Source organism: Passer montanus, unplaced genomic scaffold, assembly GCF_014805655.1.
Source record: "Passer montanus isolate IOZ18808 unplaced genomic scaffold, ASM1480565v1 scaffold3, whole genome shotgun sequence".
NCBI classification, from domain to species: domain Eukaryota; kingdom Metazoa; phylum Chordata; class Aves; order Passeriformes; family Passeridae; genus Passer; species Passer montanus.
In genome coordinates this window covers 5,683,082-5,705,570 of record NW_024367707.1, presented here as the reverse complement: position 1 = coordinate 5,705,570, position 22,489 = coordinate 5,683,082, and the positions used below count along the sequence as shown (strand labels likewise).

At 39.5% G+C, this 22,489-nt stretch overlaps 1 protein-coding gene across 4 annotated transcripts in view; it reads right to left on the bottom strand.

The window, feature by feature from the left end:
* Positions 1 to 22,489, bottom strand: part of SH3KBP1 (SH3 domain containing kinase binding protein 1) — a 214,929-nt gene that overhangs the window by 177,250 nt on the left and 15,190 nt on the right. For 3 of the 4 annotated variants that reach the window (XR_005628042.1, XM_039714043.1, XM_039714044.1), the window contains exon 2: positions 12,609 to 12,766. Coding sequence is in view for 3 of the 4 variants with exons in the window: in XM_039714043.1 (XP_039569977.1) it covers positions 12,609 to 12,766 (158 nt within the window). In the remaining variant the exon portion in view is untranslated. The remainder of the gene's footprint in view (positions 1 to 12,608; positions 12,767 to 22,489) is intronic. The other variant, XM_039714045.1, reaches the window with a different exon arrangement.

The following is a 22,489-nucleotide window of genomic DNA, read 5'->3' as shown; positions in this document are numbered from 1 at the left end:
GAAAGGAAAAAAAAAGAAGGAAAAGACTACAATGCAACAATGTTCTATATATGTTAAACAACCAAAGTGGAATTTCCTCAGATGGTACCTATTTGTACACTTCTGCCGTCACAGCTGAAGCAGGAAGATTAGGAAGTGATTAGCAATTGAACCAGCAGAAGCCCCTGCCACTGACTTAAAGCAGCAGAACTGGTTTAGCTGATTGAGCTTTCAATGGTACAGCCTGTTTGCTTGGCATACAGGGTTTTACTAGATGGCCCTGGAGCAGAACTTTGCTGTAGAGTTGCTGCATAGCAGAAGCTCCCTGGCAATACTTCACACTAACACCCTTATAACCATGAAAGAACACCAGAGCAGGAGGTGCAAGTTCCTATCACTGCTCACCCATAATGTTCACAAAGAACAATTCGGTTTTGCATTATCTTACGGTTTTTGCTCCTCATCAAAAGGCACACCCATTCAGAAAAAAAAAAAAAAGAAGAATATTTCAAGTGGTCACTGTTAACACCAAAAAAATCAAGGACCTTTGTTAGTGTTACCAAAGGATCCTTGCCAACAATTATGTTGGCATAATTTTTTTTGCACACCTAGAAAGGACTTGTAGTTAATCACTCTGTACTGTCACTGAATCATTATATGTGACTTCTTTTCACAAGTCCTGTTTACATGCATTTCCCTGAGAGCAGCAGGAATACAAAATCTTACTACTTTGAGATGAAGTTCAATAAAATGACAGTGTCACTATAATGGTAACACAATAGTAAAAATGCCATTTCAAGTTCACCTCTCCCCCTGCTACTCTGCATCATGCTCCAGTGATGCAAACTTCCCTTTTCTCTCAAGCAGTCTAACCAGCTAATATTAATTGGCTTTAACTAAAAACAATTGCCTGTAGCCAGTATTTATCTTTCATTTCATTGCTTGTTGCCAGATCTGATGAGGGGATACTCAGTGTGGGAGCCAAGTCAATTTTTCCAACAATGCAATCTAGTAAGAGATAGTAATTTAGCCTCTCCCTGTAAATCCTGTTTTCACTTTATGAATGTCTGAAAACATCAGTAGAAAACAAATACATCTGTTAGCACTCATTAGCAAATGCTGGTGCTGCTGGTTCTCAAAACTCAAATCCCATCACCCTGTCTGTCCTTCCAGATACATTCTTCAGTGGTAGGACTCGAGAATCTCATTTTAGTATAGACAGACTCAAAAGGATGGCCGAGAAAGCCTCCACTGATACAACAGTCTTCAAATCCCTTCCAGATACATTCTTCAGTGGTAGGACTCGAGAATCTCATTTTAGTCTACTGACTCAAAAGGATGGCCAAGAAAGCCTCCACTAATACAACAGTCTTCAAATAAAAACCCCTCTCTAACACAGCTGTAATTAATATTTTCTCTCATTCTTTACAGTGCTCAGTGTCATGGAGCTGCGATTTGACAGCTGAAGGGCATGGTGCAGAGATTGGAGAGGCAGATTACCTTACAGGTTACATTACAAGTAACTCCAGGCATGAGCAAGGAAGCCCTGAAGGAGTTCTTCAGCCCTGAACTTGTGTGCCCAGTTTCAGCTTCATGAGAAAATAAAACCCACACAGAAGCTGTGGGGTGGGAAAGTGGGAAGAGAAGCTCAGCTTCTAATGGAAACACGTGAGCCTGAAAGAAAACTTACTGGGAGTACAGTGTACTCAGCTTAAAGAGACCAAACAAAAACTACCCTTTTCTAAATATCTGAATGTTCACTAAGGGAACAATGCAATGGTAAAAATCCCAGCAAAAAGAAATGGGGTCAATATTGCAGTGTCACTGCAAGTGTCACCAGGGTTCAGAAGGGCGAGCAACACATGCTATTTCCTTGTGCAAACTCATATAGAAAAACACCCCATCCTTATACAATTGCTTAGTGGAGTAAAAAAGGCTGAATTAATGGATACCAGAGGATACATTTTCTTTCTTTATTTTGTATAAAAGAACTCCCTTGAAAAAAACCAATTTCCTATGCCTTAACTTGTATATTGTGGTTTTAGACCCAGTGTTTATTTCTGCATACAATACACATACCTCATGGAAACCTACTGCATGGACACACACACACACACACACACACATATATATATATATATGGACTTCAGAAAACACCTGGAAAGGGATTACAGTTTGAGAAAGAGCTTTTATTTTACAGTTTAATGAGTCATTCTCCTCCCTCCGCTTACTCAACATTTTCCTCTGATGTCCACCAGTTTGACTAGTCTCTAAAAAATTTTCACATAGACAGGCTGCAGAAATTCAAGCAATCTAGTAAAAACACGTGGGCTAACAATACACAAATTAGTAAGTTTTTTGTGCAGAACCACAGAGCAATTAAGAATCATGAAATGCAGTGCTCAGTGCCACAAGCACTGTTGTGTCCTTGTCATCCTATCAACTTCAGTGAACCATTGAAAGGTTTCAAAGTACTTTTTTTGTGTTTCTGCAGGAAAAAATCCAGTGATATTTCACAGTGTTGTGAGGAACCACAGAGCAATTAAGAATCATGAAATGCAGTGCTCGGTCCCACAAGTACTGTTGTGTCCTTCTTGTCATTCTATCAACTTCAGTGAACCACTGAAAGGTTTCAAAGTACTTTTTTTTTATTTCTGCAGGCAAAAATCCAGTGATATCTCACAGTGCGATAATTCAAATCCTAATTCCTTCCAGGATTTTACTTTAAACTCAGCATTCTGTACTTTTACAAAACATCAGCAATAAACCAGTTTTTTGCTCTTGAATTAAGTATCACTACTTGTGACAATCTGTTTGTGAGAGCTAATAATCAAGGTTGTGAGTTCAACCCCCATACAGGCCATTCGCTGAGGAGTTGGACTTCATGACTTTTGCTCTTGAATTAAGTATCACTACTTGTGACAATCTGTTTGTGAGAGATAATAATCAAGGTTGTGAGTTCAATCCCCATACAGGCCATTCACTGAGGAGTTGGACTTCATGATCCTTGTGGGTCCCTTCCAGCTTGGAATATTCTGTGATTCTGTAATCTGTGAACTCAAGTTCACAACTGCAGGCCTTCAGGTTCTCTCAGTTGGAAAGAACAGAGTCAGAGTCAAAGAAAGGTAAATACAGCAAGTGCCCCACATAGCATTACAATCAACTGAAGGTCGCAAGATTCATAAGTTGTGTGGGAAAAAAAGTAAAAACCTGAGCATATGTCCTTCTGCAGAACATCACATTTCAGGTAATTTTACTTATAAGTGGTTTATTTCGTGAAATAAATTATATAGCAACTATTCAACTAAGTTTTAGAATTAGACTCCTATAAAACAAAAGAGAAGAATTCAAAATTTTGTTGAAAGCTACATTGAGACATACATGCAGATTTTTGGCGGGTGAATTGCAGCTAATTTTTATTCAAGATAGGTAATGTGATAGCTCTGAATTACAGGCATTTTCCATCCATATTTCTTTAATTCAATCCTAGAAGGAGAATAACTCAGGTTAACTTACAGGGACTTTTAAAGGAGGAATTACATTTTGATAGCACAATAAAATTGAGCCATGGTACGCTGAGGAAGCATAAAGCAAACATGAAGATTTGCATCTTATTTTCTTCTACCCCTAATTGTTAGGCATTCATTGGGCCAGTGATTTGGCAATGGTTGATGACAGTGTAAGAGCCATACCTCTAAAGTGCCATGCAGACAACATGACAGCACCATGCACTAGGACAGGCACTCTGCTCACCTGCTGGCAAGGTCCTGGGGCACCAGGATTAGGAAACTTGGGGTGAGGGAACAAAAATGAAAAGATCACTCAAGCAATCAAAAAGCTGATAAACAAGTTGGCAAAAGCAAAGCTGAATGATGAAATGCTCTCGGCTCCAAATAGGAAGAGAATAATTTTCAGCCAGAAGTATTAAAAGAGATTTTCATTTGGCTTGTGTTATCGATTAATAGGAAAATACTGACAGATAAATCAGGCAGCCTAAACACACCAAAGAATGTTCAAAAGGGAAACCAAGGCTTAGCTAAGCTGGTTGTAAGGAACCGGCCAAAATAATGGCAGTAGTTTCCATGCTGAAGCAGTCATGAAAATTAAGAAAGAAGCTTCTGTTTTGAGACAGTATCTGTTAGAAGGGTGTTTTTAATCAGGGCTTTTGATAATACTGGCTCATTGCCTCTGGGAAGGCAAATGCAGGCTCTCTGGAAGAACAAGAACTAACTCAGTCTTTCAAAAGGTGCAATGAGTCCTCACGAAGCAGGAAATGGATGAATTGATGTTTTGTGAAGCACCAGATACAATCCCTCAGCACCTTGCACATTCTTGAATGGCTTGCAATGCATTTATTTCTCTCAAAATTCCCATTTAAAAAAAGAATTCAATAAAAGCAAAATTCATTACCACCTTCTGTAAAAATGAAAGGTTTGCCTTGTTCCTTCTCCCTGGGTGGGAAGTAGCAATGTTATTTTTTAAAATGTATGCTCTACTTGTTTTCCTTCCATCCCTCACCACCTCCTGTCACGACCACTGGCACTAAGTATCCATCACTGAAGTCTGAAGTCAGAGTGAGTAAATAACCCATCCTATTTCATGATGGTCGTTTACCTGCACCTTTGACTTTTTCCATGGTAACTGAATAATTAGAGTGCCTATATATAAACAATGATATATTTTATTTGGCTGTAATAAAGCCAAAAAATCAGGATTAAGAGGCTCATATACACTTGGCTCTTTCCAGCACTGAAGAGAACAACATGTTCTGCTCATAAACCTAAACTGCTCTAATATACTCTGTCATATTATAATTTTACTTTTCACTAACAGTGCCAGTGAAATTCTAGTACAGTACATAATTAGGTGACAGCAGGAAATGGCAGACCCTTTAAGAACTGTCTTCACCATCAGCTTCCCAAAGAGTTCCCAAAAGATTCTAAGAGGAAATTGCAGTACTTACAGGAACAGAATACAGATACCTAATTAGTCAAATACTACTTTCAAGAGCAAATAGTGCAAGTAGTTTGTCATTCCAGTTGATACTTTATAAAAACATGAAAACTGTTACATGGTCTACACATGGTACTTCAGAAAAAAACAGCACTTCTGTACATAAATGTAAACTCTAAATACAACAACAAAAATCCAAATAAATTAAAAATCAACACCACTACACAAATCTCACATACACACACATATTTACTGTTAATAAATCACAGTGTGTCTAAAGAGTATCACTAAGTCATGGCAGCAGCAGTTATACCAGCAATCTCTGATTGCTTTCTTTTTTTTCCTACATGTCCCTGTTGCTCTCATCTTCATTCTTTCTTACTGTTACTGTTAACTCTTAAGTAATATAAACTAAAAGACAATCAGTAGATGAAGTCTGGATACAGGCTGTATTGTTCTATGTAAATGGACTATTTGGCAGACTAAGGCTGAAGCACAACCTTTCACCATTAAGATTATTAAATGCTCTAGATACACAGGCTTTCAGAATACTCTTTCTCTTATAGCCTTTTTTTTGCAAACAAATATTAAAACCATAAAAATCAGAAAATATTTCCTAAAACTTGATTCTCAAACTTGAGGGAATCCATCTGAGGGCTTTGTAATTAAACTGCAAAGAAGGTGGAAGTATTGACAAGTATTCTCACCTTAGCTTCAAACAGCAGTGAGACTGAACTGCAATTCAATTTCTAGGAGCTTGTGTTTTAAGAATTTTAATGAGGCTTTTGGCCCTGTCAAAAAATCAGACACACAGCTGTACTCTCTTCAAATCCAAAACTGTAGAAGTATGTTTTGCAAGACATTTGTATGCAAATGCTGCTAAGAGCCTCTACAGATTCTACCTACAGAGAAGAGTTTCTCACAGCAGCCTCCTCCAACAGAAAAACAATTGCCAGGCCAAGCGTGAAAATGAATCAGACCAAAATACATGGATTACTAACATATCCACCCACACACAATCTACAGAGAAAATAAAAACATCCGGAGCTTGTAAGGTTGCCAGAGGGGGGAAAAAAAAAAGAAAAGAAAACTGATTTCAGGGAAGACACAATATAAGTTTATACTTTTTTTATACCTTCTCTTTGCCTCAGAAGCTTTTAGGACTAGGTTGGAGAAATGCTGTGAACCATCTAATCCTGCCAATTCTATAAATCCTTATGACTACTTTAAGAGGCCATTGCCAAAACCACATTGAATTCTTTGTGTAACACACACTTCAAATAATAATATATAACTAAGTTCTGAATAAATTTAAGCTACCTTAAAGAATTATTATATTATAGGTCCAAAGCAATTGTATATTTGAAAAGATGACTTCTAGATGGCACATTGGGCTCTTGTTTCAATCTCTGATCGGATTATCCTCATGGCTTAAAGCTTGAGGAAGGAAAGAAAGAAAAATAGTATTTGTTTCCCTTTTAGCTCAAATTAGAGTTTTTGCAATTTACAATTTAAACAGCAGCGTTTTTTAAACTGGAATGCTGTACTAAGGTTTTCTTAAGACTACAAAAACCAACCTGAGCAAGAAGAGGAAACAATTGAATCTCCTTTGTATATTAATTGATACTACCTACATTAACTCTATCAGCAAAGCAGTATATGTATATTAAAATAAGAATGGTTTTAGACCTCAGCAATTACATTGCATAAAGAATGAAAACCAATAAATTTTGCTTTCAAATTCATGAATCTCATAAAATCACAGAATGGTTAGAGGATGGAAGGGACTTTAAAGATCATTTAGCTCAACTCCCCCTGCCATGGGAGAAGCTGGATCCATGGCAGAATTTCTCTCAGTCCTATCAGTATATAATTACAAGTAAGCCACTGTGTTTTCAGAAGGTTACTTTTTGAAATATAACGCACTAGTCACTAACAACAAGTAAACACTTCAAACACTGAAGCTTCACATTACTGTGTGCCCACTAAACAACTGCTGCACGTACTCTTACTTTCACATACTTCATGAAATTCCCACACAACATCCAACAGCTGACAGACCCAAACCGTCACCATTTATCCTCTTTTCCACACCCCCACACTCCCCTGAGTAACCCCTCCCTTCAAAGCCTGCCATCAAAAGGACAGGACAGCCAGATCCACGCTGGCTCCCATGATAAACATACGGGGTCCATGCTGCTGACTGCGCCGAGCGCGCTTCCATCCAGCTGGGAACAGCACCAGCTCCCTGGACAGGAATGGGAACAGCCTCCCTCACTGCCAGGGACTTTCAGATCACTTCCAGGCCAAACACCCAGGGCAGGTGCCTCACTGGAGCTCCCTCACCTCCTCTGAATGCAGATGAACAGGTTGAGGTGTGACATCGTTTGTCATCATGCCTTGGGCACCCAGGACAGCCCCGAGTGCTGTCACTGCTCTGTGCTCAATTCCCTTAGAGGAGTCAGCACAGCCAAGTCACAGATTATTGACTGGCACAAGACAATCTTGGTCAATCTGTGTCTTTGTCAGCAGATGGGCTGGAAAACGGGAGAAAATTTTGTTTGACTAGTTTTGCTTTCACCATTTTAAGACCAATAACAACAGCAATAATAAATAACTACAGCCTGTGATGGTACTTTTCTCCTCATAAAATCTTGATTGCTGTTGACAGGAACAAAACCTCAGAGACAACATTTTCACATGATTATATTATCTTTCATTTCACCATAAGTACAACAAGTTTAATGGCCATACCCAAAACTTGGAATAAGAAGCTAGTGCTCCTGACTTATTCAGTTAGGATCCCACGATCTAAACAATTCCTGAAAACAAATATGTAGACAGTATTCTAAGATTTCCAAAAACAACAAAAGAAAAAGCTCATTAATTGAGCTGCAAATTCCTGCCAAGTGTGCAAAAAGGAAAAAAAAAAAAAAAAAAAAGAAAAAAAAACAGAAAAAAAAAACCTGAACACCAAAAAACCAAATCAAAAGTACTCCAGCATAAAAATTCACTGATAAAAAAAAAAAAAAAAAAAACAGAAAAAACCTGAACACCAAAAAACCAAAATCAAAAGTACTCCGGCATAAAAATTCACTGACCCATAAAGCAAGCTATCTTTTTAGTTACCTACAGAAATAATTTCCCTAGTCTGCATATAACCTCAGTGCCTCTGCTAATGCCACAACTTTCCCAGATTCATGGAATATTCTGAGTTGGAAGGGACCCACAAGGATCAAGTCTAACTCTTAAGTGAATGGCCTGAACTCATGACAAGTGGCTACTAAGGCAAAGCTGACCCAGACATCGCTTCACTGACAGCACTCAGACTGCTGAGGAGGGCAGTGAAGGCCCTAAGAACCTACAAACCCCAGAGCAGAGGCAGGAAGTCACAGAGGTGCCAGAGATTGCAAAAGGCTGTGGCAAAGCAGCAGGGAAGGAGAGCAGGAGTTGGTCAGTTCTCTGCCCTGATGGGTACCAAGCAGAACCAAACTGTTCTCAGACATGGGAAATATTCTCTTTTCCTGCCCAGGAGACAAACCTCAGCTGCAAAGGGCCCCTGCCTGTGCACAGGAACTTTTATGTTTTCTGAAAAGTTTTATGGAAGCACGAACAGTGATAGGTAGGGATGTGTAACAAGCACAAGGTTCTCGGCAAGAAATCACTCACCGTCCCTCCACAACCTCTGGCTGGTTGTGATAGAAACAAAGAAAATTAAATAATAAGCAACAGATAAAGATCTGCACCATGATTCAGCATGAACATCTTTGACATCCTACAACTAATGTGCACTATTTAAAGATTGTATTCTGCTTGCATAACAAGAAATACAGATTGCTTTTCTGACCCGAGGCAGCAGTACAGTCACACAAATCCCTGCCCCATTTCACTGATTCTAAAACACAAGCTATACACCAGAATTTCAAAACCAACTACACTACCCCTCCTGCTTAAGATAAATTTACCTCTCCAACTTTGCTAGTCATATCGGCAAGTCCTCTGGAGTACAGAGAAGCTTTCGTGCTGTTACATGCAGCAGATTCAGTTTAACACTATTCAATCCCACACAGAACTGACTTTGAAAATTAAAGCCAGCAAGCATGGCTCTGCACCAGTTTCCTGCTTTCTACATCTTCATCCGCCATCAGGCTCCATCACTTACAAACACAGTTTTACACTGCAGAGCACCCTGGAGTACAGAGAAGCTTTCGTGCTGTTACATGCAGCAGATTCAGTTTAACACTATTCAATCCCACACAGAACTGACTTTGAAAATTAAAGCCAGCAAGCATGGCTCTGCACCAGTTTCCTGCTTTCTACATCTTCATCCGCCATCGGCAAAATCTATCTGTCTCAGACTCCGTCACTTACAAACACAGTTTTACATTTCAGAGCACTGATTTCAAGTTGAAGTTTTCAAGCTAGAAAGACATTGAAAACCAACTTTATATCATATAAATGAACAACACTGCAATCACACCTGATACCTCCTCTTTGTCAGCTGCAAAACTAAGAATTAAAACAAACACCAGGAACGGTACATAATTCTCCATTCATACTTCTATTTCTCTGCCTGAAAATTTGAAAGAAAACAGAAGGCAACAACCAGATACACTTTCGTACATTTCTTACGATACATTCAGCATTATCACTAAGAAAAGTAGGCATCTTCAAGTGTTGACAAGGGAAGTTAGATCTTGAAGAAAGACCAAAGATTTTTCTCATATTTAAACAAACTTCTTCCTCAAAATCTTCCGAGTGGCCATAGCCGCAGACTACTAGGCAATGAGAAAAGAAACAGAAAACAAATTTGAAATACCTTTTCTGTTACGCCTTGCATATTGAATTTCAGAGCCTCAGAAGAGTATGAATCTGTCTTTTTCGTCGCAAAATGTATAAATACACAAAAAATTCAAAGCAGTTGTTTCGAAGATTCAAGAACAGGAAGCACCTCTGCTACAACTTCGTAGAGAAAGTCCCTTGAAAAAAAAGTAACTGCGTATGTACTTTATGTATATCATTGCTACCTCCCCTTTCCTCTTTCTGTCTCACATCTGTCTTCAGACAACTCCTCTTCAATGGTCTCCTAATTTGCATCTATTCCAAGCAATTTGAAAACGCTTTTACTACAGGCAACTCCAAGTCTTTTCACAACCTATTTCACATTCCCTTGAAAAATACGGGGGATTTATTTCTTGAGTAACACTTCAAATGGATGTCTTCTCATAAACATTCCAATATATTGCATTTCTCTAATTTTTCCATTTCTGAATTCTACTTATTTTCTTCCAAACTTGACTTCCAGAATCCATGCAGAAATGTTGACAGAAACCATTAAGTACTCTTTACAGCGTTAATTCCATGATTTCATTTCAGCCCAAACATTCAATTTTTTGAAAACACCAACAGTTTCTTTAGAACATCATCATGAATTTATTCAACAGAAAATAAAATCACAGGGAGGAAAAGCTCTTCTCCATAAGAAATTATTCCTATCTCTTGAAGGTGGAATGCAAAGTACCTCAAGAATTTAATTTGTAGTTTTTTTAACCTTTGAAAAACTTTCTCAACTACTCTTAGAACCAATTTTGATAAGAAATAGGAATTTGGAGTAGCATTCAAGTCCATTCCTTGTCTATAGCATCCCTTTTTGCCAGCTTCTATATTACTTTGTTGACACACACTTTGCCAATGGGGCACGAACTGACTGCATTCACTTGTTAAAAAATTTCCATAATTAAGAGAAAGTTCAAAATTACTTATAATCTTACTGGCCAGAGTGATTATGCTCAACAAGCTTTCTAATGGGACTGCTGTTTTGACTATAGCTCTCCATCTAGGAGATTTACACAAGGAAAAGAAGAAAATGAAGGTTTTCACTCAGGAGATTCATAAACTAACTCTAAGTAAGTGTGTATCTTCTACTCCATCTTACCTCGTTTAGAAAGAAAATGTTTGGCTACAAAAAACATCTTTGACTTTAAATTCTTCCTCATCCTCAGCTTGAACACAATGTGGTTTTTACTTGTTTAGAAAACAGCCCTGGATGTTGATAAAAAAAAAAGGCAGGAAGGAAAGAGTAGGGAGTGGTACTTCATGAGAAGACAAAATCTAAACCATTTACTGTTGTTTTAGAACTTTCTATTAAGAAAAAGCTATTTATATTTCAATTATGTGACAGGATGTCACAGTTCGAAGTAATTTTGGAAAAAAAGAGGCCTTAAAATTAGGTACTAATAGGGTCAATTTACAAATCTTTAGATTATTATATTCCCATAACAGACAATCATAGGCTGATTTGTTTAGACCACTAAATCCAACACCTCCTAAAATCAGCAGCAAATTTAAAATATCAGCCAGAAAAAAGCCTAGAGGAAGTCTGCATTTGTCCCACAGTTCACTTCACCAGAGTTCAAGCAGAAAAATATTACCAATACACAATGAATACCAAAACAGTTTCTTTCCCCTATCTCAAAATGTGTACTTTCAGAGATAAGAAAAAAACAGATTATTCATTGCTCACCACTGTGCCCTTTCATGTCATTGAGGCCCTGTCTTACTCCTCATTTTTGCTGCCTGACACAGACACACACAGAGCTGCTCCTTCTTCTTGCCAATGACAGGAGCAAGGATCAGGGTGTGTGCTGACCCCCAGGGAAATACCCGAGGCTCCCTGTCCACCCCCACACCCCCTGCGATGGGCTGGCTAAACCCACAGCCAGCCACGTCCCCCAGTTACCTGGACACATACAGCACTGTGGAAGCAAAATGAAATGACTTCATTATGTCCATATGTCTAAACACACAACAGGCTTACACAGTTAGAAGAACTTTAAAAAAAAAAAAAAAGACACTTATACCCTTAGAAACGCCAAAGTACCAAAGCTCCTCAGAAGCTGTACTAAAATATTAACATAAAATCTATGTAAATTATTGTAGTTCTTGGTCTCTTTTCCATAGTAGACAGCCAGGTTTATGGAGACTTATGGAAATTAACAGCATAGGTCTGCAATGACAAATCAAGGAGGCCCAGAGGTACTAATAGTTGGCTTCATATGTGCAGACATATGTGTGCAAACACAGATGCCCAGCAAAAATTATGATTTCTTTCCAAACCTCTGAATTGTTGTCCTAAAACAAGGATTACTGCAAATTATTTGGTATATTAAGTGAATACAAATTAATTGTTTTTTAAAAGGTTTTTATAGGGAATTGTATGGAAAAATCTAATTATTCTCAACTAGTTTAGCCAGGAATAAATATTCACCCCAAAAAACTTCTATAAAACCTAAGAAAACAATAAGGAAAAGCAGAATCTGTTACAGAAAAGACAAAATATTTAAAATGCAATGGTCTATAAGTTCTAGAATAAGCAGCTTGATCTCAGACTATGAAGTCAAGTATTTTCACGGAACACCACAGATATGCAGGGGTAGCTTATTTTATTTTCAGCCTGTCTTTGCAAAGAAAATAATTTTTTCTTTGTAACATTGTCTCAATAGAACATTGCATTATATATATGCAATTTATGTGTATACATAATACGTGCGTATTTGCAATATATTATGGTTTTGTATATAAGAGATATTATGATATAAAGGCTGATATTTAGCCTGAACAGCACAATACATAAAACTTATACACACAACACAAGAACAGTTCCACTTTGTACTCACTCTTACAAAGTTGTCAGGGAACAAACCTCTTCTGCCTTTGAGCTGTCCTTCCCACCAGCCTCCATCATCTTTCTTGATATTGGTGATTATGTCACCTACAGTGATTGTCAGCTCATCATCGTGTTGAGCTTTGTAGTCAAACTCCACTATCGCCTCCACTGAAAGAGAAACACACATATGCACAATTATTGACTACATTTAAGTTTTCCTGCCTTTCAAAGGCATAACAATACACCAATGCAATCATATATTTTCAGTGAAAGTAATATATTCAGTTTAACCAAGACAGTACAACAAAGAGGCAACGTTGGTGTTGGTTGTAATGTTCTGTGGGTAACTGCTACAAGAGAGGCCAAAGTGAAGAAACACACAAGAAAGCTCATCATGGTTAAGGCAACATGCATTTTTCTTTATTTTTTAAAGGAAATCAATTTGTCATTCTTCAGCAATATTAATTCTGGCAGCATTACAAAGTTTATTTTTATTTCTTGGACAAAGTTTTACCTTTTGTTCACAGGGCTTTCAAAGCATTTTATTTTATATGGAAATAAATATGCAAAGGTTCTCAAATTCATAAGCATCCCAAGCCACTGCAACTACCTTGCTAAATACATCACTATCAACCTAAAATATATTTAACAAGAATTTTTTTCCTCATGATGATTTTCACTGTTTTTTACATAGAAATGCAAAGCTTTGCTGCATGAACATGCAGCAGGGTTTCATCAAAGAGAGATTTACTTTCACTTGTGATTAGGCATCAAAGAATTAAGATAAAATACTTCTGCTGCTCTGAATGTCTATTATCAGAGTTATAAGCATTATAAATTTGCTACTATTACATGGTATGTCTGTCTTTTCCCAAGAAGTCACCTCATCTTTTGAAACCATACACACAAGGAAGTCTCTTTAGAGAATTAAGGAAGTAATAAAGACAGAAAAATTCCCTCAGAGAATCAAAAATAATACACCTGGGTACTCAACATGGAAGCCATAGTTATATTTAGTGGTTCATCAAACATTTACTGGCCAGATTGGCGAGGTCTGGGACAGCCATATCTGTAAACTTTATTCCTGTTTTCTTCAGTGGAAAAGCACATTTAGCACTATGACCATTGAAACAGCAAAGTGAGAATTAGTAACAGGCATCTGCTTTCTGCACAAATGACTGTGCCATAAAACCCTGCAAGCTCTAGCCTGCAAACAGGCAATACCAGCTCACAAAGCAAAGCAAACCATTACACCACAGGCAGCAAAAAGGTTCTGCCTGAATAACAAACCCTGCATACTAAACTGAATTAAGTTGACAGGAAAGCAGAGTTACTTCTTTCCACCCCCAAAATGTCACATAGTCACAATGCTGAATATCTCCATCCCTCCTCCAGAGCCAGCAAGTCATAGCTAAAGCAGTGTTCTGACTTTTGGATACATACCAGCCACAAGTTTATGGCTTATAATATTCCTTTATTACTTCATCTGTGAAGTCAAATACCATTGTAAAACCAGTTTACAAGAGGCCTGCTAAACTACATAATGAACAGCAGAAGAGAAAGACTGGCACCACACATTGTAAGCTGACAGGAAAACAGAACATGAAAAATTTATCAGTGAAACTTAGCTGAAAAATCAGAGTCATTCAGGCTGAGAAGACTTCACATCTCTAGTTCAGCTTTCTGTTCAAAGCAGGACCAGCTGTGAGGTCAAACCAGGTTATTCAGGGCTTTGCCCACAGAGGCAGGTAGGGCATGCAGTGGAATCTGCTCCATGGCTTGACTGGGAAAAAGGTTTTCTCTCTACAGTCTGTTGGAGCTTTACGTGTATCAGTTTTCACTCACTGGTCTCGTTGCCCCACCATCCACTGCAGGTCAATTACTGCATCTTCTTGATAACCTACTTGTAAATTTTGTAAGGCTGCTATTAGGACTTCCCAAATTCTCTTCTCCAAGCTGGAGAATTAGAGCTCTTCTAGATTCAGGTCCCTTCACTCTTAAACACATGAACTGTTCCACCAATTTGGTAGAAATCAGATATGAGGAGAGTGCACTCCACTGCCTTCTCCAGTATTTGATAAAGACGTTAGACTGAAGAAGTTTCAGGACAGCCCCTGGTGGTACTTAATTTATTATCAGCTTGCACATGCAGTATAAATCACTAACCACCACCTAAATCACAGTTTTTGAGCTTGGAAGGTACCTCTGTAGACCAATCCCCTTATTCAATGCAGAAACAGCTAAAGCACAGATTGCTCAGGGCCTTATGCAGCCAAGTTTTGAGTATCTCAAAGGATGGAAATTCCAGCGTTTGATCACCCTTAAGATTAAAAATGCTTTCAGACACATCAATAAGATCAGCCTGAGCCTTCTCTGCTCCAGACTGAACAGTCCCATCTCTTTCAGACTCTCCCCACATGTCACGGGCTCCAGTCCCTCAACCACCTTCATTGCCCTGCACAGGACTCACTCCACTCTCTCCATCTCTCTCTTGCACCTGAGGACCCACAACTGGACACACAACTCCAAAGGTGCCTCACCAGCAAGGAGAAGGGGAGAAGCATCCTCCTGCTCACTGCACTCTGCCCAAAGCAGCCCAGGGACCCAGCAGCTGCCCCTGCCACAAGCACACGCTGCTGCCTCATGCTCTGCTTCATGTCCACCAGGATCCCTGGGCCCTGCTCCACAAAGCTGCTTCCACACACCCAGGCACAGCCTCTCCTCCTGCCTGGGGTTATTCCTCTCCAGCTGCAGCACTTGCCATTTCCCTCTGCTCATGAGCATCCTCCCAGCCCCTTTCTCCAGCCTCTTGAGGCCTCTACACCTGGCAGCATAACCCTCTGGGGACTCAAACACTCGCTGGTTTTGCAGCACCTTGCTCAGGCTCCTCTCTGCCCTGTGCTCCTGCTCACTGGTGCACACACTGAGCAGCATCAGCCCCATTTCCCACCCCTGAGGCACCACTGCCAGGAACCAGCCTGCAGCTGGAGCTCCTGCTGCCCTTTGGGTCTGGCATTTCACACAGGTTTTCCCACTCCCCTGTACTGCACCTCATCAGTTTGGCAAGTTATGGCAAACAGTGACAAAAGCTTTGCTGGAGACAACACAAACAACATTCACTCCACCAAGTCAGTGATCTTACGGTAAAGACTAACAGATTGTTCAGACAACACTTCCCTCTCACAAATCCACACTGACTACTCCCAACTGGCTTCTTGTCCTTCATATGTTTGGAGATGGCCTCCAGGATTATTTCTTCCATCATCTTCCAATGGTTCACATGGGGCTGACCAGCCTGTAGTTTTCAGAAAAAAAACCAAAAGAGGCTTCTTGCTCTTCCTGAAAGCAGGAGGCACATTCTTCTCATTCTTCTGGTTTTAATGAACCTCTCCTAATAACAGTGACTTTTTGAAGACCATCAAGAGGGATCTCCCAATATCAGTTAGCTCCCTCAGGACATACCACACCAGAGCCATGGCTTTGTACGTGACCAGTTTGTTTAAATATTCCCCAACTTCATTCTCTTCCACTGAGGGAAGGTTTACCTTGCCCTGGACTCTTCTACTGGTTTCAGAGTCCTGAAAAGGCCAAAGTCTTTCCTCTTCAAGTCCAGGGTTGCAACCCTGCTTTCTGCCTATCCCCTCCTCCTCTCTGGATCCTGAACTTTATCATCTCCCAGTCCGTGCGACCAGGGCTGCCCTCAGCCTTCAGAGCCAGTTTGTTTAAATATTCCCCAACTTCATTCTCTTCCACTGAGGGAAGGTTTACCTTGCCCTGGACTCTTCTACTGGTTTCAGAGTCCTGAAAAGGCCAAAGTCTTTCCTCTTCAAGTCCAGGGTTGCAACCCTGCTTTCTGCCTATCCCCTCCTCCTCTCTGGATCCTGAACTTCCAGTCCGTGCCACCAGGGCTGCCCTCAGCCTTCAGAGTCCCAAACAGTTCATTGTTTGCAGGTATGAGATCCAGTAGACACACTCCAGAAACCTCCTGAACTGCTCACACCCAACCCAGCACATAAACAAGCTCCACTATCCCTCCAGCAGATATCAGGGTGATTGAATATGAGCTATCCTATTGTATCTTCACAATCCCAATGAAATCATAACTCTGAAACTGCATACAGACATGTAATTCCTCTTCTTTGCATTCCATGCTGTCTGCATGAGAACACAGACATTTCAGAGAGGCAACCAGCTGTGCTGATTTCCCAGAAAGAGTAGCAGAGTTTTCCTTGTCATGCTGAAAAGCACTTCCTTGTTTATATGGGTATGCTTGGGAAAGGCCCCCATCAGTCCTGATTTTTTTGATTACAAGGTCTCCATTGTTTGTAACACATTTTGTTTGCCAACCTGATCGACCAATTGCTCATAAGATAGTTAGCAGAGATGCTTTTGCCTTAGTCAGGTGAATCCCATCTTTTCCAAGCAGTTCTTAAAAAGACCCTCATGATCACAAAACCAGAATTCTGTTGCTGACACCAACTATGCAACCAGCTTAGGGGGGTAAGCTTAGGATGGAGGATCTCTCCACTCATCCTAATGCACTTTGCTCTCACCCAAAGGATCAAGGAGAATCCACCCAGGCTCCCACACTCTTGGTCATCACCCCAGAACCATACAGTCATAGCTGATAATTTCAGATCCTTTCAGGTGTTATCATTGAAACCTACATGGGAGAGCAGCAGGAGCAGTAGTGTGAAGCCAGACAAGCTTTGGCAGTCTCACCACAGTGCTCCAGATCCTGGCAGGCAACAAGCCTCTCTAGAGGACAGGTCAGCAGATGGGAGTCTCCAACACTCACAGCAGGCAATTTCCCTTCTGTTACCACTTCCCACTTTCTCCTGGTGCTTCTGCATGGCTCAGATTTACCAGCTTGGGTGCTTCACTGGACTGAGCACCCAGACCCCCATCACCTACAAAATCATTGAATCTGTTCTTTAATTGCAGATCTTGAGGTGGAGCAGGAGCCTTCCTCCTGGCATCAGAAGTTTTAAACTTTAGGTTTTCAGGCTTGCCATTCTGGGAGTCTCTAAACCCACCCCAAGAGGCACAGACTCCATCTGCCATTCATTCAGGAAAGTTGTGGGTTTGGGCTCTAGAAACCTCAGGGATCTGAAGATCTGGAAATCCCAACCCTCTGAGTTCAGCCAACTAACAAATTTTTACACATATTTCTAATATATGAACTACAGTCCCTAAATTAGCATCAATATTATCCATATATATATGTGTGTGTATGTAAAAAACAATATATACACACATATACACACACATATATATACACACATATACATACATACAGTTTACCCCAGACCAACCAGTGCATTTGGATCAGAAGTTATATTTACACAATAGTTCTCCAAAGACTCCTGCAAAGAGTACTGGATTTTAGCAGTGGCAGCAAGGTACACACATCAATGAAAATTTTTATCTCCACAGAACACAACAGGACTGTGGCTCAGAGAAGGCAAAATTAGGCTATTCAGCAGGGTATTTCCAGTTTGGTTGAACCCCAGGAAAGATCTTTTGAAAGCAAGGTCCTGTATCTTCATTTTTAAGCAGCCTACTAGGATGTATTTGCTTTCAGGACTCAAAGCTTTTTGTGTGTGTGAAGTCATCTCTCCTCCCTACTTAGGAAGCTTTAAAATCCTATTCTGATCTTGCAATGAGTGCAATTACATACTGCCTTGCTCTTCCTAAGCAGCTAGGAGGTGGGCAGAGAGCTGTAAGGGGGAGATGACAATGCAGCAGGGATTCAGGCTGGCTCCAACTATTGATTCTTCAAACACTCCTCAACATTCAGACTGCAGCAAGACATAATGAAGGAAGAAGAACAACTCTCCCACTCTGTAAGTCCCATATTTTTCAAGAGTTCTAGGATCTGTTGCTGTTCTTGCAGCTTTCCCTTAAGAAGGCTGCAAAAATTACATGATTAATGACAGTTTTCTTATTAATTATGTTCTCCCTCTTAAGCTGAGGCACCAAGTGGGATGAGGCTGTTGACCTGACTCTACAGTGGCTTGGGTAGGCTGGAGGCACTGGAGCTAACTCCCTGAAGTTTGCACTAATTCACATACAGACAGCAGCTGTTCAATCACTTTTGTTTTACAGAAAGTTTGTTTAAACAAACAGAAAACCCCAACCCTTCACTGTTCAGGCTTTTCTCTGTCTATAAAAGTTTCCACTTATTAAAAAACACATATAAATATTTTTAAAAGCTGCCTCCTCTCAGAGAATTTGATTACTGTAACATAAGTGTGTGTAAGCAGTCAGAGACATATGAGTCACCAAAGTAAGACCACACAATCAAGATTTTTATAAACTCTTCAAAGGAAACCAAAAGTGCAGTTTGGAAAGAGAAATAAGAGTACACCTAACAAATGTGCAGAATTGTGACAAACTGATGGGAAGTTATTTCTGAGATCACTCAAAATTCTCATTTATCACAGCACTGAAGTTTGAAGAGCACATGACAGCCAAAAGTGCTCTACAATTTATAGGTTCTTGCAGTTTTTAAATCAAACTCATTTTCTAAAGCGTACTAAATCACAGCACCTCCTCAAACTGTGCTTTGAAAAATTCATTCTGCCAGCCAGTCAAACTTAATATTTTTTGGTTTTTTTGAGGTGAAACTTAGTTTTCATGGAAGCTGGATTGATATTAGAGATAACACTGATCCAGGTTGGTTACAAAAAAGCAGATCAGAGTTGTGCTTCACATCTGTAAGTGCAACATACCTGATTCCTGAAGTGCTGTGCTAGATTTCTCCTCAGGAACTGGACTAAAACTGTGTCCCAGTTTGCACAATGATTCATGATGTGAGAAAACACTCCATGGACAGTGAGCCCATATTAGTGTTATTTGTTAACCAACAAAGGTTGGTCTTATGCCCAGCTCTGCCAAGGTAAACAGATTGTTGTATTAACAGCCAAAACTTAAATCCATTTTAAGCCAAGAGAAAAATAAAATGGCAAAACTGGGACAGGCAGATCTGGTTTCTCTTTTAGAGAAATTTTCTTCAAATTATTGTACCTCATGATGCCTGAAAGTCAAACCTGCTCCAGCCAGCAACCTCTAGCTACTCTTTCTGTTAGAAAAAGGCATTTTGTACATTAGGAATGAAATCCAATATCAAAAGCTATTCAAGTTATTTTGATCTACAAGGAGAACATTTATTCTCATGCCAACAAAATCAGCTATTCCTAGTCTTATATTAGCATCAATCCAAATTGTAACATAAAAACTCATGAAATAGAATCAAAGCTAGTTATTAAGAGCACTGCTGGAGACTGGCACAGTACAACTCATTACTGCAATGTCAGGGACAAAGATTTTTTTAATTTAATGCTTAGTGGTTTGGATTTAAAATACACAATTTGAATTGCTAATGATATGAAGCAGGCATTGAAATGCAACCTAACAGTTGTGTGTTTAAAAAGCACATCTAGAAAAAAACCTGTTGATTGAAAGTTTAACTGGTCCTACCATTTATTCATTCCACAAATTAGTCTTGCCCGTACAGGTGAAATTATTTTGTTGATAATTATGAATATTTTTCTTACTGTTTAGTTTGTTGCCTTGCCACATTTTAAATTACAAGTAAAATCTAATCTCTTAAACTGACCTAGTCAGAATTTCTTTAATAATGCTACCAATACTTGAAGACAGAAATGTCTTCTGTTTATTTTATTTTCAGTTATTGTACAGTGCCTTTCCAAGCAAGAAATTATAAAGAAAAGAAACTATTTATTTAATAACATAGTTTTTGTTGCTACTGTGCAACAAAAACTATGTTATTAAATTAGTTTCTTGTGACATCTGAAGTGTGTAGGCACAATGGAAATGTTATTAACCTCTTTGGCACTATTCCACCCAAGTAACAGCATCCATATGGCAGCACCACCTTCTGCAGCAGTCTGGTTTCACACCCAAATGTAGACATTAAAGTGAGTAAATCCAGTTAGACATGGCAGTCAAGGAGTTAAGAGCTGTAAGTTTTATGTTTTTGCATTTCTAAGTCACTCAGCTCCATGTGAGGGATAAACACTCTTGTTGCATTGGCTTACCCAAAAAAAAACCAGAACAGAAATGAGACAGACTACCTGCAAATATTCTGCATTCCAGCTTTCAGTTAAAGCTCAAATGACATTTCCTCAGAAGAGAGGGCATCACACTTTTGCATGAAGATAATATCTTATAACAGGTTAAAAATCTGACCATTGAATCACGTCTGCCTCAATTTCACAGACAAGATCTTTTTCAAATGTGCTGTTTTATCTAAGACACGTGGGTACAAACTGGTGAGCCTAGCACACTTTCAGAGCTTAGGGGCATACTTTAAAAAAACTCACTTTTTTTTTGCTATATGACAGGTTGCAATAAAACTCTTAGTGAAATATTAGGACCCACCAGGAGAGTAAAAAAGCAATACCTTTTATTAGACCAAACAGCAAAGCATGACTGATTTACAATCTGAAATGAAATTAAAAAAAAAAACAAACCCCAACAACCAAGGAAGGAAGGAAGGAAGGAAGGAAGGAAGGAAGGAAGGAAACCCGGGGGAAAAAAAAGCCCACAACAAAAAAACCCCAACCAAACCCCAAACTACATTACATTCAATAATGCTGGTTTCCTAAACAAGACCTGGAGGGCCAGAAGGTCTGAAGATCAATTATGACCTACAAGGCCACTGTTTTCTTCACTCTAAGAAGACTGAGCAGCTGGCAGGCCAATCACATGAAGGATGCTGTGGTATAAATGGGATTGAGAGAAGAGAAGGAAAACAGATTCATACTAAGTCTGATGTGGTTCTTCTACCAAAGAACAAAATAATCTATAGTTTATAAAGACTCAACTCTCTCAATGTCATAACACTTTATAATATGAGATGAAGGAATGAGTCACTGAACAGGCCTTGGAGTCATCATTCTACCAAAATATGGGAATGCCTCATAAAAAATTGGTTAAATACGAATATACCTCTAACTTTATAACTTAAATGTAAATTACAACTAGGATTTTTAAGAAAGCTTGAGCTGTTAGTTTTGTAGCATGTCTGTGGCACAAAAAAATAACTTCAACATTTTGTTTCTACTTGATTGCAAGCAAGATCCATAATTTCCTTGGAAAATTAATTCCAAACTTCGCCCCATTTTTAACATTTTTCTTTTGCAACTCTATCAGGAATAATACTCTCTGGTAAAATAATTTGTAAGGATTTCATTTCATGAAAAAGAAAAGCTGTAGGGGAAGGAAAAATCAATATCAGAAGGAAAAGCAGTACTATTTAATCTTCAAGATGTTAAATCTGTGCTACATGATAAACAGTAACTCCTCCACTTAGACAACAGCCTTCAGTTTACATTACATTTTCCTATTTCCCCTTTGCAAACAATGGGGGGAGCTAAAGGTCATAATCCTAGAATAGCACCTTCACTGCATCACTCCTCAAAGGGCAGAGCAGCCACAGAAGGGGCCACCTAAATCAGATTGCCCAGGGTCCTTTTCTTGTTACAGCCACAAATCCTCAGCCAGTCTGCACCTGGGGACACCACAGGCAACCACAGCACTCGCACAGATGGGAGCACTCGAGGGGAAGCTCTGTGCTGTGAATTCACAGTCACACACAGGCACAGGATCAGAGGAGCTGTCAGAGAAGCCCAGCCAAGCCCTAATCTGGAGGACAGTGAACACCTGGCCTGGCACTGTCCTCATGTGACTCTTCTCTGGGCAGCAGCAGAGCTGAAGCCACTCCAGCTGACAGAACACCTGAGCTGTCCTCCAAGAAAAGAAGAGAGATAGTTTTCTGTTTTTCAAAGAGGTACGCTTGGTTCCAGTTTTTAAAACAAACAAACACACAGGTTTTTGAGTGGAAATCACCCAGTAGGACAAGAA